At 40.1% G+C, this 16,289-nt stretch overlaps 2 protein-coding genes across 4 annotated transcripts; both read left to right on the top strand.

Annotated features, from left to right (window-relative positions):
- Window positions 1-4,080: 4,080 nt before the first annotated feature.
- Window positions 4,081-10,251, top strand: LOC112155322 (UDP-glucuronosyltransferase). Of its 3 annotated transcripts, none has more exons than XM_024286862.2 (6): window positions 4,081-4,098; window positions 4,300-5,604; window positions 6,580-6,711; window positions 6,875-6,962; window positions 9,129-9,348; window positions 9,810-10,220. In XM_024286862.2, exons 2-6 carry the CDS (start codon window positions 4,759-4,761, stop codon window positions 10,090-10,092), a joined length of 1,569 nt encoding a protein of 522 aa, XP_024142630.1. In that variant the 5' UTR covers window positions 4,081-4,098; window positions 4,300-4,758; the 3' UTR covers window positions 10,093-10,220. The 3 variants fall into 3 exon arrangements, with proteins under 3 accessions (XP_024142630.1, XP_024142628.1, XP_024142629.1); XM_024286860.1 differs by having other exon boundaries at window positions 4,094-4,224; window positions 9,810-10,251; XM_024286861.2 differs by lacking the exon at window positions 4,081-4,098 and adding an exon at window positions 4,105-4,221.
- Window positions 10,252-12,317: 2,066 nt separating this feature from the next.
- LOC112155394 (granzyme B) lies at window positions 12,318-15,121 on the top strand. Its single transcript, XM_024286988.2, has 5 exons — window positions 12,318-12,819; window positions 12,922-13,069; window positions 14,020-14,161; window positions 14,332-14,592; window positions 14,665-15,121. Exons 1-5 carry the CDS (start codon window positions 12,759-12,761, stop codon window positions 14,830-14,832), a joined length of 780 nt encoding a protein of 259 aa, XP_024142756.1. The 5' UTR covers window positions 12,318-12,758; the 3' UTR covers window positions 14,833-15,121.
- Window positions 15,122-16,289: the final 1,168 nt, after the last annotated feature.

Below are 16,289 nucleotides of genomic sequence, written 5' to 3'. Positions count from 1 at the left end.
AGCCCTGTCAAAAGAACACGCTGTGGTCGGCCTGTAAGAATCCCACAGCGTTATCGGGTCTGAAGAAAGAAAGAAAGAAAAAAAAAACCATGTAATATTTAGGTGTAATGGACTCAGTTCAACGCTTTGAGTAAGTAATTTGAAAGAGCACAAGTTTTGTACATTTGAAGAGGTTGTGTACCAAATTTATTTGTTATATACTTCAGTCCTGATGTAAGGTAAAGGTATTTATGTTGGTAACATTGAAGTTATTCTTTTGAGTTTGGTCTGATTAACAAATCCAGTTGGTATTTAATAAATTAATTGAGTCTATTCAGAACTACAGTAGGTTTTTGTGTCTGTTAAAAAGAAAAAAATGTAAAAATGGCTGTCACCTGTTTTCATGATTATTAACATTTATTAAAGAAAAAAAATCTGAAAAAAAGGAGATGTAGTATATTAGAGGTGTTATACTCTTTGTGTCCAACAGGTGTCGCTGTAGTTTCATGAGTGTGGTGTTTTCTGTGTTGTACCCATAGACTTAATATGGTTGTACCAGACGGCAGAATAAACATGGTAGACTGAAAACTGGACTCCGTGCACGTCGTATGTAACAAAAATCGTTCACACCAGCATCATTACAGGTAATGCACCTTTTCTTGTTAAAATATGAGTTGATCTAAATTTTACCCAAAACAGGATGTTTCTCCAATTTATTTTGAAGGTTTTGAATGAACTACACTTTAAAAAGTGTGTCAATTAACACAAGTTCTGTAATTTGTTGCATTTTAAAATATTACTTTTTATCAAATTTTATTTTTAAGTTAAGTTAACCATCAACACAAAATTTTAATTTCCTGAAAACAAATAATTTTAAACGTAACAAATTTCAGAATTTACGTATGAGAAAATATTTCCCTTTTTACAGTTTATAAAAATGAAATATATTTGTGAAGCTGTAAAACGAGTAACTTCTCCTCATTGGTTATTATTTTTGTTTATAAATTTGAATGAAACATGTATTTGTGACGCCTGTGGTGCTTCAGAAAACACGTCCACAACCTGTCGTGTTCTGATGAGGATCTGTTCTGTTTGGGTCTCTAAAGGTTTCTCTTTGCTTTTGTCTCCAGTGATCTCCTGCTGTTTCAGAGGCGCATCAGCACGAGGAGTTATGGAGAGAACCCAACCTCATGTTTACACTCAGAACCTCCACAGCAATCCGGCGTGAAAGGCCGCTGGCAGCTGGAGATCCATGTTCAGAGTTCAGGGCAGAGTCGGTTAATCCACACCGTTAGGATTGAACTCTGTAAACACTCACAATTAAAAGGGCTTAAGCCACTTCCAAACAAAGACGGAGACGCAACGTTTATTCTGCACAGTAACAGAGGATAAGTGTGGACTTGAACAGGTGTGGCAGGTGTGCAGTTCTTCACTTTTGTACAGACCTGAGCCCTCATCCGTCACCTCTCGTCTACATTTTGATTGCAGCCGTGACACAGCAGCGCTGAATGATGGGAGCATGTTCAGAGTGTAACAGGTCTGATGGATCATTAACAGCTAATACGTTATCTGTTGCACAATCTTTGAGAGGAAAATGCAGCGTACAGTGTGTCCTGTCTGCTCGGTGCTGCAGCTTTCTAATATGTAAAGAGGATCAACAAAACGTTCATTTTCTAACTTCCTAAAATCCTCTAAATATCAAGCTTCCATTTTTTTGTACTTTAACGGCTTTGTGAGCAGAACTCTTTTAAGGATTTTAACAGCATTTTTTTTTTAGCTGTGGTATTTTTTTCCATGAAAAATAACAAGTTCTATAAAAATTAGCGAGTTGAAATGTCTACTTGGATTTCTGTCCTGGAGAATGTCATCGTCCAGTTTCTGTGTGTTTTATTGGGTCACTGAAGCCTCGTTTCCACTAAGCGGTCCAGACCGGACCGGTGTGATATTTTGACCCATCAGACCAGACCGACTCGTTCTGGAAGTTCTGTCCATGAAGATCTTCACTTCCTCGTCTGAGCCGACATCCGGATCAGAACCATACAGCTGAACATTACCCAGATTGATGGACATTTACGCTAGCGAGACACAGAGCTATCAGAACCAGAAAGGGGGTGGAGCTCCAAAAGCCACGCCCCCTCAGAGGAGATTTTGGAAAGAGAGGCTTCAGATGAAAAATATCATTTTAAGACATTTAAGTTTTGGGATTTTGGTTAAAAACTTCTGAATCACAAGTTAAAGTCCAATTAGTTGTAACACACCTAGATATGTGAAAGTTGTTTTCCACATTTGACCCCTCCCCTGGGGGAGTGGTGAGCTGCAGACGCTGAGTTTGGGAACCATTTGGAGGTTCAGCCCCCCAATCCACCCCCTTAATGCTGAGTGTCAAACAGGGAGACTTTGGTATGACTCAGCCGGGATTTGAACCCCAGACCTTCGATCGTAGGGCGGACACTCTACCACAATTTTTAATAAGAAAAATGTAATAGGTGAACTTTAAGTAACTCTAAGAATGAAACTCCGGCCTGCAGGTTGAAATGACCTGATCCTGAACGACCTCGGATCTACCACTCAGGTACGGCCCGCTCTCAGGTACGGCCCGCTCTCAGGTACGGCCCGCTCTCAGGTACGCGTAGACTGTCAGGGCTAAACGGTGGCGGTGAAAGATGGTCCTCAAAAAGCTCCATAACCAAGCGTCTGAAGGGGTGAAAGGGTAAAGTGATATCTGCAATGACTGGACCCCAAAAACTGAAAGATTTGGTTAAGCAGCCTTTTGTCCAGAAGAGGGCAGCACTGGACCCTGAGGAGAACCCTCAAACATCCAGGTCCAACAACACTCAGAAGAGTAGAAATGTGATAAATATAAGTCACTAAGTTTGATTTATTTAGCAGCTTTAGACAAAACAATCTGAAGATATCATTGGTGACGTTATTAATGACATCCGTAGATAATGTCTATATCTCTTCCACGCAAACGCTTTTGCACACAGGATTTATTCATGTTAATTTGTGTTTTCATTTTGATTCTTATGTCCATTGTCCAAAGACAAAAACTTTTGAGGTTTAAAATATGAAAAGAAAAAACATTTGAGGTTAAAAACGTAGAATCCAAAAACTTTTGAGGTTCATTCATTCATCTTCTTGTCCGCTTCATCCCTTTCGGGGTCGCGGGGTGCCGGAGCCTAACCCGGCTACTGATGGGCGAAGGCGGGGTTCACCCTGGACAGGCCGCCAGTCCGTCGCAGGGAACTTTTGAGGTTTAAAACCTAAAAGGCAAAATCCTCAGAAGCTAAAAAACATTAAAGACAAGAACCTGTACCATATAATACAATCACATCAAGCCCAAATAAAAAACAGTTTCAGCTAAAACACTTAGCAAAATAAATATCTGTATCTTTTTAATGGAATATTCACCGTCCAAAAACATGCTTCATAGGTTGATTGGTGACTCTAAATTGCCCCTAGGTGTGAATGGATGTGTGATTGAGGCCCTGCGACAGACTGGAGACCTGTCCAGGGTAAGCCCCGCCTTCGCCCTACAGTAGCCGGGATAGGTTCCGGCACCCCGCGACCCCGAAAGGGATGAAGCGGACAGGAAAATGAATGAAAAGAAAAAAATGAATGAATAGGCACAAATTAATACCTCTGCATTTTTACTAATGTTTTTTTAATCGTTTTCATAATTTTTACCTGATTTTTGTTTTATTTTGTAAAAAAAATGAACAGAATTGAAAGCGGTTTGGTTTGGTCCAACAGGTTTGTAAACTAGTCACACGGCGTTTCAACAAGTCAGATTTATGTCTTCCGGTTTTGCAGTTGTTTATTTTTTACAAACTAGCGTCTTTGTTCGGGTATAATTATGGGATGGTGTTTATATCCATGAAGAAGGTCCGCCCTCTTTTTTTTTTTTTAGTTTTCACAGCATTATAATTACAGTAAACCTTTGGGTGTGAATGTCTTTGACTTCACTATATTAACTCTTCAGTGACCTCCTCCATCCTCACTGAAACACTACACAGGACATGCATGAAGAGCGTCTCCAGTCTCCTGATTCTGAGGGGAGCAGCTGCCTGCACTTACATCATTTGTGTCCTAATTAATGAACATTTCAGAGTCACCTGTGTGAGTTAAAGCTTTGGTTACACAACTGTCAACTATTTCGTTTTTTCTTCCTCTTTCTCTGTAGTTCAGGAATCTTTTTCTCTCATGGGACTATTTTAAGTTTGTACATGTTCGTGCATGCAGGTGGTAAGAAGAAACTTCCATATGGAATTCCTGATTAGTTTGAAACTCCTTTTTTGTGATTTCTGGTGTTTCCTGCAGTTGGGAGTTGGACTGCACAGCTGGTTTGATGGTATCTCCTCCCCCACTACTGCCGACGCCATGGGAGTTGGTTTCCTATTACAGATTTGCTTCGCACGCAACAACTCTCACGACAAAAGACAGTAGAAATACCTGAGTGCGTGACACTGAAACACCAGGAAGAGATGGGTAAACGCATTCCACACGCACAAATCTGAGTGGGAGGAGAAAAGGAAATGAGAGTAAACACACAGACGAGTTCAAAGATACAAACTCCTAATGGATCAGGAGGAGTGGGATCAATACATGTGAACCAATAAAACTTCCTAAAGAAATCCTCTGTTACGTAAGCGCTGGACTCAAAGTGCAGCCTGCACTTCCTGTGGAGTCAGGAAACACTCCCTCACAGCACGCTCATAAAGCCGCCTCCCTCAGACCTCCAGCTCTCAGTCTGGCGTGCAGGAAAGAAGGGAGGAGGCGATGGGAGGAAGAGGGTGGATTCTGGCCGTGCTGTGCTGCCTCAGTCTGGGGCCCGCTCAGGGGGGGAAGGTGCTGGTCATGCCGGTGGATGGAAGTCACTGGCTCAGCATGAAGATTCTGGTGAAGGAGCTCAGCCGCAGAGGCCATGAGGTCACGGTTCTGGTGCCGGAGAGCAGCCTGCTCATCAAAGGCTCGCAGGACTACAAGACGGAGGTCCACAAAGTTCCCTTCACCCAGGAGGAGCTGGACGCAAAGTTTGAGAAGCTCAGGCAGTCGGTGTTCACCAAGACGCCCGAGTTTGCAGATATGTTTGTGAACGTGCAGCGTTTGGTGGAGTTTACGTCCCTGCAGGTGAAAGGTTGTGAGAGTTTGCTGGACAGCCAGGATCTGATGGAGAAGCTGAGGGGAGAGGGCTTCGACGTCCTGCTGACTGACCCCTTCCTGCCCTGCGGCTCCGTCCTGGCCAAGATGTTTTCCATCCCAGCCGTCTACTTTCTGCGCGGGCTTCCATGTGAGCTGGATTACAAGGCCAACCAGTGTCCCTCTCCGCCCTCCTTTGTTCCCGTGTACTTCTCCGGGACCACCAGTGAGATGGACTTCTTCCAGAGAGTGAAGAACTTCGTCATGTACAACGTGCAGTCGTACGTCTGCACCGTGCTCTATCAACACTTTGACAATCTGGTCAGCGAGCGCATTGAAACAGGAATGTCCTACAAAGACCTTTTGAGCCACGGGGCGATCTGGCTCTTCAGATACGACTTCACCTTCGAGTGGCCCCGACCGCTCATGCCCAACATGGTTTTGATTGGTGGGATCAACTGTGCCAAGAAAGCCCCTCTGCCAGCCGTGAGTATAATCAGTCTGTGATAATGTCTAATTTCACTGTGCATTATCGGCTGAAAATTACGATTCTTTAAGCCACATGTGTGAAAGTCGAGGCCCGGGGGCCGGATCCGGCCCTCCGGGTAATTCTACCCGGCCCTCCAGATCATTTTATTTTATTGTCATTAATGACCCGATGTTATCTTGCGCTCATTTAAAACTTGTATAATTTTGACTAATGGAGAGTAAAATATTGAAAGTTATTTAAGGTTTAAGTTGATTTATTCTGGAATAATATTCCTGTCTTTTTATTATTTATAATTATGTTAAGTTATGGTTTTAAAGTATTGAAAAGTTTGCATTCTGCTAGCTTTTTGGACTATTTTGGTATTTACTAAGAATTTTTTATTGGCTATTTTGAAGTTTAGCTATTTTTTTTAAGCTACATGCTAGCTAGTTTTGCTAACCTAAGTTTTTTTTAAAGCTAATTTAGCATTTAGCTAACATTTGAGCTGGCTATCAATTTTAGCATCTTCCGCTATCAGCACTAGCATCTTTAGTGGCCAAATTCAGCTTCCAGCATTCACACTAGCATTATCTCAGGTAATGTTATTTATCTAGTTCATAATTATCTTAAAAGTTACAGCTTTAAAAATGTCGTTTCAGAGTGTTCAGTAAATGTTTCTCCTGTTCGCGTCTTAAGGTGTGTTGTGGATTTTTATCCCCCAGTGCGTTTGAGTTTGACACTCTGCTTTAAGCAGCATGAAACGGTGGAACTGGTTTCTCTGCTTTTGAGGATGAGTTCACATGGATTTCTAGATTGTGGTAAAGTTGAGACCGCAGGGCCCCTGTTCTGTCAACACTGCAGAAACGACAGCCTGCTGATCCAATCACAAAGTCATTGTGCTTCACAATGGAAGAACAGATAACTGTTTGCTGCACACAATGTTAATGTGCTTTGATTTTGTTAAACTGTTGACTCTGCTCCGTGTCATCCAGGACCTCCAGGAGTTCGTGGACGGCTCAGGAGACGCCGGCTTCATCGTCTTCACGCTGGGCTCAATGGTGTCCACCATGCCTGCAGAGAAGGCCAAGCAGTTCTTCGACGCGTTCCGTCAGATCCCCCAGAGGGTAAATATGAGCGGATTCATTCTGACCTTTACTGCTCCTGACATTCTGCAGAACACATTAACCAGAGGTTTCCACCCTCTGACTGCATGTTAAAGGTCCGATCAGAACGAATCGCAGACTTTGCTCTTTCTGCTCAAAACGCCACGTGTGGTTTGTGTTTCAGGTTTTGTGGAGATACACAGGAGAGCTGCCCGAAGATTTGCCTAAAAACATCAAAGTTATGAAGTGGCTTCCTCAGAATGACCTTTTAGGTAAGGAGATTTAGGAAAAATCCAGCCAGCGTTTACAGTTTCACTTCCTGCTGCTGATTACCTGGATCAGGTATGTTCAGGCAATCAAGATGAAAACTGAGTCGGCTAATCAGCAGAAACTGTAAAGAAAGGGAGGGTGGACGATCTCAACGACCTGTGTCCTACATACTGCCTTCTTATTGGCTAAACACACCTGATCCAGGTGATCAGCAGCAGATGAGATGAGGTTCCTGAAAAAACAGAATTTATCTACATTTTTAACTTTCACACATTATTTCTGTATTTTTTTTATATTTTAGCTCTTAAAAACTTAACTGCTTATTCACTTCAGATCTGACGTCTTCTTTTGTCTTGTGCAAGAAAATTGTTTAAAACATTTTTAAAAAGTGAAAAATTGTATATTTATTTCTTTTTAGCACAAACAAAATATGCAACGAAGATTCATGAAAATAAAATCAAGTCGAGTGCAGGAAGAGGCAAAAATCCCAAATGGTTTATTCAAGGCCCACCAAAAGAAATCTAACATTAAAAAAATTTAAAAAATACAGAAACAAGTGGCAATACAACTAGAAGTTAACACATATCTTAATAAATCCAATAAAGAAAACATATATATATGATCTATAAAAATCACTATTGAGATAAAAGTTCACAATTAGGTGAAATGTTTAAGAAAAATCAAACAAAATATAAAGCAGACTAATTTAAAAAACACAAATTAAATACTTTTTAAAAACCTCTTTGACAACATGTTGAAGAATTTCAGGTTTTAATGGCACAAAAGAATTAATTCTAAAGTTTTACTGCCCTGAATCGAATTAAAAATTGACCTTGAGAAGTGAAAAACTTTGGTAAATGAACCATAAATAATGCAGAGAACTGCTTGGGAATATTTCCTTCGTGCAAAAAAAAAAAAAGAATGTATGCAACAAAATGCAGATTTAAAAAATATGAATGGTAGACAGAATTTGAAGTCTCTGAAATATGGAGCAGATGGAGCGAGTCTGATCTTGTAGAAAGTGTTTGGATGCAATATTTTCAGTTATATTCATGTATGTAACTTAATAATTTAGTTTGAGATGAGTTAAACCGGACATATTCAGGTTAACTGCAGCTTGATCAGCGATTTAATCTGGCCTGTCAAACTGGAATTAATTGTTAATTCTGGTTTTGCTCCATAGATGGCGCTCTACAAATAAATTGACCTTTGTCAATAATTTCTTATTCTGCATTCATGAGATGTTGAAAGATTTGTTTTTTTCTGGCGTTCTTGTGTCTTTAGAGTCGGAGGCTCATTTTTCCGATTATTCTAGCATCACATGAACGCAACATTTGTCTAACATCCGAATTCCCCCCCTACTCACTATAGAGCGTTCCCCCTTTCTAGCGCCGTCTGAATCTGCTGATTACAAAATCAAGTGCCCTACAAACTTCCCAGAAGTCTTTGCTAAAAACTAGCATGAATCTATTCTCACTAGATTATCAAATATAGACCACAATGCATTGCGTTTGAAGAATTTCTAACAAAAAATGTGTTTAAATGTAACTTTTGAATAAATCATCCACATTTTCACCATCAGAACACAGTGGAGTCGTGAATAAACGTCGTAAAATGTTTGGATTGATTTTGACTTCGTGAAATCTGTGATGTTTGCAAAAATGATTAAAAGTAGAGATCATTGTCTGCCTGTAAAATTCTGGGCACTATAGTCATTTTTTTAGTAGTTAGGGGGGAATGGGAACACAACCTAAGTCTGTTTTTGTTTTGTTTTTTCCATGAAACACCATTGGTGAAAATAGCCCAAAACTCAGTTTTTAAATAAAAAAAAAAACACAACATTTGGGGGTTTTAAATGTATGCATTGATTTTCCACCCAAATTAAATCATGTTTTTTATACACATTACATATAATTTTTCTCTTATAAAGTGGATTATCAAAGCATCTGATCAGACCCGTCTGTCAAACTTTAGAAGATTTTGTGGCTCAGGAGTCACAAAAGGTGTTCCATCCCCGAACTAAAACCTGTAAATGAGCATGTCCAAAGAAAAACTATTTAGAAACCCGAAACAAAAGCCCAAGATCAGGCTGAATCTGGGTCCTCAAAAAAAAAAAATTTTTTTTTTTTTTATATAAATGTTTACCGTTTTTTGTGTGTGTCTTCCAGCTCATCCCAAAATCAAAGTGTTCATGACCCACGGAGGCACCCATGGAATCTACGAGGGCATCTGCAACGGGGTTCCCATGCTGATGTTCCCTCTGTTTGGGGACCAGGGGGACAACGTGCACCGGCTGGTGGCCCGCGGCGTTGCAGAGAAGCTCAGCATGCTGGACGTGACCACGGAAACGCTCCAGGCGGCACTGAAGAAAATCATCAACGACAAAAGGTGACGATGAGGCAACGAATGGACAGGAGAGTTCTGAGGAAGATTTAAAAATATATTTAGGAATGAATCTTATTCGTTTTTCAATCAAATGTTTTCTAGCATTTTAATATGAATTTTTGGGGTCTTTTTTTTTGGTTCTTATATAAACAGCCAAAGTTCTGCATCACAGATCGAAACACTCAAACTTTTGTCTTAAAACCAGCGTAGCATGTAAGAGGTGAAAGGATGAGGGCCAGAGCACCTTAAGTGATGTCCCTCCTGTGATTGACATCATTATAGAGGCCATCTGTGTTCGAGTTTACGCTCGACTGAAATCAGGTCAGCAGGACAATCGCCCAGAAAGAAGCTTAAATAAACCAAGAATGCCTGAAAAGAAAGAGGCTGGCCCAAAGACGGAGCCTCGTTTAAGTCTGTGTCTTAACGAATGTGACGGGAGTGAAACTTCTCTTCTCTTCTCTCAGCTACAAAGAGCGCATGGAGACTCTGTCCTCCATCCACTTAGACCGGCCCCTGCAGCCGCTGGAGCTCGCCACGTTCTGGACCGAGTTCGTCATGAGACACAAAGGAGCCACACATCTCCGGGTGGCTGCACACGACCTGAACTGGTTCCAGTACCACAGCCTGGACGTCATCGGCTTCCTCGTCGCCGTGGTCATCGCCGTGTTGTGGGTGACTCTGAAATGCTGCTCGTTCGCCGTTCGCAAGTGTTGTGGACGGCGAAGCTCAAAGAAGAAGTCCGAGTGACGCGAGCGGGAAAAGGGAACGGTTCCAACGTGACTGTGAAGCTTCTGTGAGGTGCACTGTGTGTGTTTGTGTAAATGTGTGCGTTTGTACAAAGTGAAAAACATCCATAAGAAATGATTTCCTGAACCTTCTGTAAAATAATAAAAAAAACAAAAATCAGGTTTTGTCAAAATCATTTATTCTTTTGGTTTCTCTGGAAACAGTTGAATCTTTTTAAGGTGTAATACCTTCAGATTTAACTGTTGTAGCAAAAATGAATACAAACTCCACACACAATCACATCCCAAAAAACAAGTTCATTTTATTCATACAGCCTAATATCACAAACTGGTCATCAAAGTTGGTTCACACCAGTAATTATTCAAAAACATAAAATCACTCATTAAATACGAACAATTGCTGGATGATGAACTAAACTGGGGATTCCTGTCCTTAGATCCTCCTTCTGGGTGAGGAAAAACTCGTCAAAAAAACAGATTGTAAGGGAAAAAAGTATCCTCTGGGATGTCCAAATGAAGTAGGAGTCCTGTACCAGAGAAGATGTTCCAGAAATGTAAAATAATGATCTAAATAACAGATGGGATTCATCCGGGAGGAACTGGGGGACAGCTGTGGGCGTTAAATGAGCCAGAAGCGAGGTCCACAGCCAAGGACAAGAGCACAGATGATCCTTCATCCAGATGGAGCTGGGGGACAACTGGGGGCAGGACGAGCCAGAGGCGAGGTCCACGAATAGGAGCACAGAGATTTTGGAAAACCAGTCAAGTATTTTAAACCAAGGTCTAAAAAAACCTCTGAAGCAGAACTTAACTGACGAGTTATGCTAGTGAGACACAGAGCTATCATAATCAGATGGGGGAGGGGGCTGCTCAGCTCCTAAAGCCACGCCCCCTCAGAGGAGATTTTGAAACAGAGGATTCAGATCAACAGGAAAAATGTCTTTAAGACATTTAGGTTGTGGGATTTTGGTCAAAAACTTCATCATCATTAAAACACGATTTTCTTTCCTTTTTAAATGTCATAGTAGACTTTAAATATTGGGTTAGTACTGTAATATTTGGAATGTCGTACACCATTTAGACATCAGTATAAATCACCCGTAAACAGGAAGATGTTAGTTTGTTGTTAAAGTAATTCCAATAATTATCTGAAAACAATGGAATTTACAAATTAATTACAATTTTAACCTGTTTTGGACAAATATAGCTTGTATACTATCTTACTCGTTTGGATTCTCTTTCCCGGAGCTTTACCCTCCTGCTCGTGACAGAGTCACCTTGACCATACTCTCACCGTGTCCGAACCTTTTCTCAACTCTAAAGTCAGCCTCAAAGGGTGACCCCCACCCCACCCCACCCCACCCCACCCCCCAGCACAGGAATCTCACTTCCTTCTTTGTTTTCTGGTAGCAGAGAACACAGAACTGCTGACACGGCTCCAGACTGTCGGTTGATTTCATGCTCCATATTTTCCTGGCTTGTAAACGAAACACAAAGATTACTTGCACTCTATAATCTGGGATAGTAGCTCTTAATACGACTTTGAGAAAATGTGCAGAACAATCCAAACTCAGAATATATTCAGCCACAGTATAAATCTAATTGTGACAGAAATCCCGAAAATACAATTTACAATATGAAAGGACTGAAAAAGAATTAGCTTGATTATTTAAAATTTGAAAAGATCTGTTGAAATTCAATAAAAAGTTTGTCAGATAACTATATAGTAGGACCGTTTTCTTACACGTTCCTGGAAAACTGAAGGTGGAGCTGGACTGTAAAAGTAAGAACTTTCTAATAGATAACAGCAGCAGATAAAGGCCAAAGGTGATGGAAGAAAGTTCTAGTCTTCACATTTCTCTCACTTTTATCCAGGTTTCCATCAATCAGGGACGTTGAACTCCAGCACGGACATTGACTGGTCATTGGATGGCAGCTCGACCATTAGATTAAAATAATCTTTTACATAAATATGAAGGACATATAGACACAAGTACATTCACATTTACATAAGCAGTTGTCTACCAAAACCCTCATGAAATTCGATGTACCTACATTAGGTCCAGTGGCATTCACTATTTAAGTTTTATTAAATTATTTTTCTACATATTATCTCTAATATTTGCTTAACATTTCCCTCTTTTAAAGGCAAAACGGTGAATTTTTGTGACCTATTTTATAAAATAAATGGTGCATATATTCGTTTCTTGTGGAAGGTGTTGTCTTAGAGCGCCCCCTGGTGGTATAAACAGATTAACACCCAGTGAGAGCTCTTTTTCTTGCATTAAGCTTTTGGAAAAAATCTGAATTCCCCTTTCAACTGAACTTCATAATGTTTGCAAATGTGTGGCAGAGAGCGTCGTGTGGTTCTGTGGTGTGAGCAAAGGTGTGAAAAAGGTTTGTGCGCTCTTTAAAACATGCTGCCAAACTTCACTTTCCAAAAATGTATCAACCTTCAACCAGAAAAAAAACCACTAAAAAATAAATTCCACCTCCTACAGGCTCTATTAACCGTCCTTCATCGGTGAAGTTGAAGGTTTTAAGAAGCAAAGGTCGGGGGGATCTCTGCGTTGTCCCACCTCTGGAGCTGCGTCTCAAACATCTGCCCCACGAGAGTTGAGAGTATAAAAGGTGGCGGAGGGGAAATTCTGAGTCTGAGCGACCATCATGATGATGATGATGGCTGCATGGAGCTTCCTCTGCGTCGTCCTGATGGTCTCCACCGCCGGTAAGATCAAGACACTCGACTTTTACAGGACATTAACTAAAATAAACCCAAAACAGACAGAAAAGTTGGTTATAAACGGGGAATTTTTGTTTCTGTGGAAAGGGGCTTCAGAGAGCGGCATCGTGGGCGGGAAAGTCTCAAAGCCGCATTCCAGGCCGTACATGGCGTCCCTGCAGTTTCAGGGACGGCATTCCTGTGGCGGGATCCTCATTCGGGACGACTACGTCCTGACAGCAGCACACTGCAGAGAGTAAGTGTCTTCCACTGCTTAATAAAGTTTGAACAAACTCTCACTTATTTAATGGGAAATCAATAAATGATTTAGAGCAGAGGGGCCAAAATCCAAAACACACCTTAGGTCGCGGGCCGAACAGGATAAAGATTTATTGAACACTCTAAAACTACATTTTTAAGACTTAATAACCGTAACCTTTTACATAATAATGAACTAGATATACAGCATTACCTGCTATAATGCTAGTGTGAATGCTGTAAGCTGAATTTGGCTGCTGAAAATGCTGAAATTGATAGCTAAAAACACTGAAGCTGATAGCCAGTTAAAATATTAGCTAAATGCCAAATTAGCCTAAAAAACAAAAAAAAAAACTTAGGTTAGACAAAGCATGTAGCTGAATAAATGTAATGGATTAATAGATCTATAATCGATTCATAAAAATACAAATCGATTTAGCACCTAAGGCTAAAGTCTGCTAGCTTGATGCTAACATTTAATGGAATTTCCCTTAGAACTGCTAATTCCAACACATAAATTTTCTAAACGCTTTTCAGGAAATATTTTTTAAGTAACCATTAACATTTTTGCTCATACTTTCTTCTTCTTCTGGAATAAGGTGTAATGCTACACCGCGATCGCCACCTAGTGGCTAAATTGAAACGCCCTCCGGGAGAGGCAGAACAATGTTTACAAGGATTTTTGTTAAAGTTTCTCCTTTTGAAAATCCATGTAACACTGTATGCTATTAACAATCTCATTATTTCACTGATGTATCAGATTAATGTAAATATATTGAAAACATAAAGTAGATTTTTAATGTATTTCTAAGCATTTCTGTCTAAATGTGTCAGCTCAAAATTGAATTCAAATGACGAATTGAAAATAATTTCTGGAAATTATCATCGGTACTAATCGTCAGTAAAATCTAATAAACTACAAACTAATTAACAGATGTTATTTTTCAGTGATCGCCAGCCGATGACGGTGGTTCTCGGAGCGCATGACATTTCCAAAAAGGAGAAAACTCAGCAGCATATCAGAGCTCAGAAGTACAGTCAGCATCCCTGTTATGCAGGAGGAATAACAAATGACATCATGTTAATCAAGGTGAGAACTAGTCCAGCTCAATTATTCATTTTTGTCAGGTTTCAAAATAAGAGCTGCTTTACTTTGTCAGAATAGTGTGAACTTAACAGGAAGTCACGCAGGAAGTTTCATCAGAAACAAGCAAAATAACAGCTTCTCTGATTTCCAGTTCAATCTGTTTTCTTTCACAGCTGGAAACCAAAGCCAAACTCAACAAATACGTCAAACCCATCGGACTGTCGAAGAAAAACGGGGACATTCGGGCCAACATTAAATGTGCCGTCGCTGGCTGGGGCCAAACTGCAGTGGATGGAATGACTTCAAACGTTCTGAAGGAAGCCACCGAGGTCACGCAGTTCAAAGCAGAGTGCGTCGGCGTCTGGAAGGAACATTTTCATTCTGAGGAAATGATCTGCACCAAGTTCAGCAAGAAGACCGGAGGAGTGTGTCAGGTATCAAATGAAAAGTCCCGTTTTCTGTTGATGAAGGCTGGAGTTTCAAAGGTGATTTTGTTTGTTTTTTAGGGGGATTCTGGTGGACCACTGATCTGCAACACCAAACCTCTGGGTCTAACTTCTTTCACCAAAGACAAGGACTGCAATAATCCAAAGTTTCCACATGTTTTCACCAAGATAAACTTCTATCTTCCCTGGATTAAGGAAGTCATGAAGGAAAAGAGAAATGATGAATAAAGTTTCTTTACATGATGGTTAAATATAAACCTTGAGGAGGACGTAAAGCCTGAAGAGCCTCTTTAAATAAAAACTTTTGGCATCTCTGTGCAGTTCTTGGCTTCTAAATTTGTCTTTTTAAAGTCTTGTTTTTTTAAATTAAACAATGGCAGTGCTGGTCTTCAACTATATCAGTACAAAATTCTTCCTCAGAATAACTTCGTTAGCACGATTTATACTCAGGAACACGAGGAGAAACTACTACATTTAAAAGATTAAAAATGATAATTTAGATTAAAAAAAAAAAAAATGCTAGCTGTAGCACACGTGCCAAAGTCAAGGTAATTCTATCCGGCCCTCCAGATCATTTTATTTTATTAATGACCCGATGTTATCTTGCATTTATTTCTAACTTGTATAATTTTGACAAAATATATGTTTATGGAGAGTAAAATATTAAAGTTATTTAAGGTTTAAGTTGATTTATTCTGGAATAATATTCCTGTCTTTTAATTATTCAGAATTATGTTAAAAAGTAACAGTTTTAAAGTTTTAAAAATTGACATTCTGTTAGCTTTTTGGATTATTTTGGCATTAAATAAGATTTTTAGGCTATTTTGGAGTTTTGCTAATATTTCCGATGTTTCTGTTTTGGCTAACCAAAGTTTTTTTTTTTCAGAATAATTTGGCATTTTGCTAATATTTTTAGTTTGCTGTTAGCTTCAGCTTTTTTCAGCTATTAGCTTTACCATTTTCAACTATTAGCTATTACATACAACCAGAGATGATTTTAAATCTTGTTTATTTTTTCATCAGTGATTCACTACCTTCCAGAAAGAGTAAAAAATACACAGATTTCCTTCGTGCAGCGCCAGTTGTTACTGATCAGCATCACGTCTACAAGAAACAAACTACAAGAACAATCAGGACACAGTTTCCCACAATGCATTGTTTTGTAGTCCTCTAGACGGCTTGCAGCCAACACAGTACCTATTTTCTGGCTTAGGAAGGCGCCTAGAACCATAGACTGTAATTTTACACATGTGGCTAACTATTTGAGAGAGATGCAGTTGACAAAGGATTCTGTGATTGGCATGGTGTGGCCAGTAATACCTTTGTGGCGCCTGCCTGAACCGGTGGTTGATGTGGAACTAATTGGACTAGATAAAGACTTGATTCGTAAACGGATTGAATCTTTTCTGCAGAGCCAAGTGGACGTTGTGCAAATTTTTACTGATGGCTCGAAAGAGACTGGATCCCAAAGAACAGGCTTTGGAGTGTTTGTGAATGGGATGCAGGAAGGTCTCAGTGTGCGTGTAACAGATAGATTGTCTGTGTTCTCGGTAGAAATGCTAGCAATTTTGTGGGCATTGCGCTGGGTGAAGGAACATACTCCTGACCGTGTACTAATTTGTTCTGATTCATTATCTGCTCTGCTGGCGATACGTCACAGAGAATCTGAGTCGCGTCCAGATTTA

Source organism: Oryzias melastigma, linkage group LG21, assembly GCF_002922805.2.
Source record: "Oryzias melastigma strain HK-1 linkage group LG21, ASM292280v2, whole genome shotgun sequence".
NCBI lineage: Eukaryota > Metazoa > Chordata > Actinopteri > Beloniformes > Adrianichthyidae > Oryzias > Oryzias melastigma.
The sequence above is the reverse complement of the archived record's forward strand: the minus strand, read 5'-3'. Positions and strand labels throughout refer to the sequence as shown.

Coding starts and splice junctions, on each gene's coding strand:
- LOC112155322 (XM_024286860.1), top strand. CDS start 4,759: ATGGGAGGAAGAGGGTGGATTCTGGCCGTGCTGTGCTGCCTCAGTCTG. Junction 5,605..6,579: donor AGAAAGCCCCTCTGCCAGCC/GTGAGTATAATC, acceptor CGTGTCATCCAG/GACCTCCAGGAGTTCGTGGA. Junction 9,349..9,809: donor AAAATCATCAACGACAAAAG/GTGACGATGAGG, acceptor CTCTTCTCTCAG/CTACAAAGAGCGCATGGAGA.
- LOC112155394 (XM_024286988.2), top strand. CDS start 12,759: ATGATGATGATGATGGCTGCATGGAGCTTCCTCTGCGTCGTCCTGATG. Junction 12,820..12,921: donor CCTGATGGTCTCCACCGCCG/GTAAGATCAAGA, acceptor TTCTGTGGAAAG/GGGCTTCAGAGAGCGGCATC. Junction 14,162..14,331: donor ATGACATCATGTTAATCAAG/GTGAGAACTAGT, acceptor TTTCTTTCACAG/CTGGAAACCAAAGCCAAACT.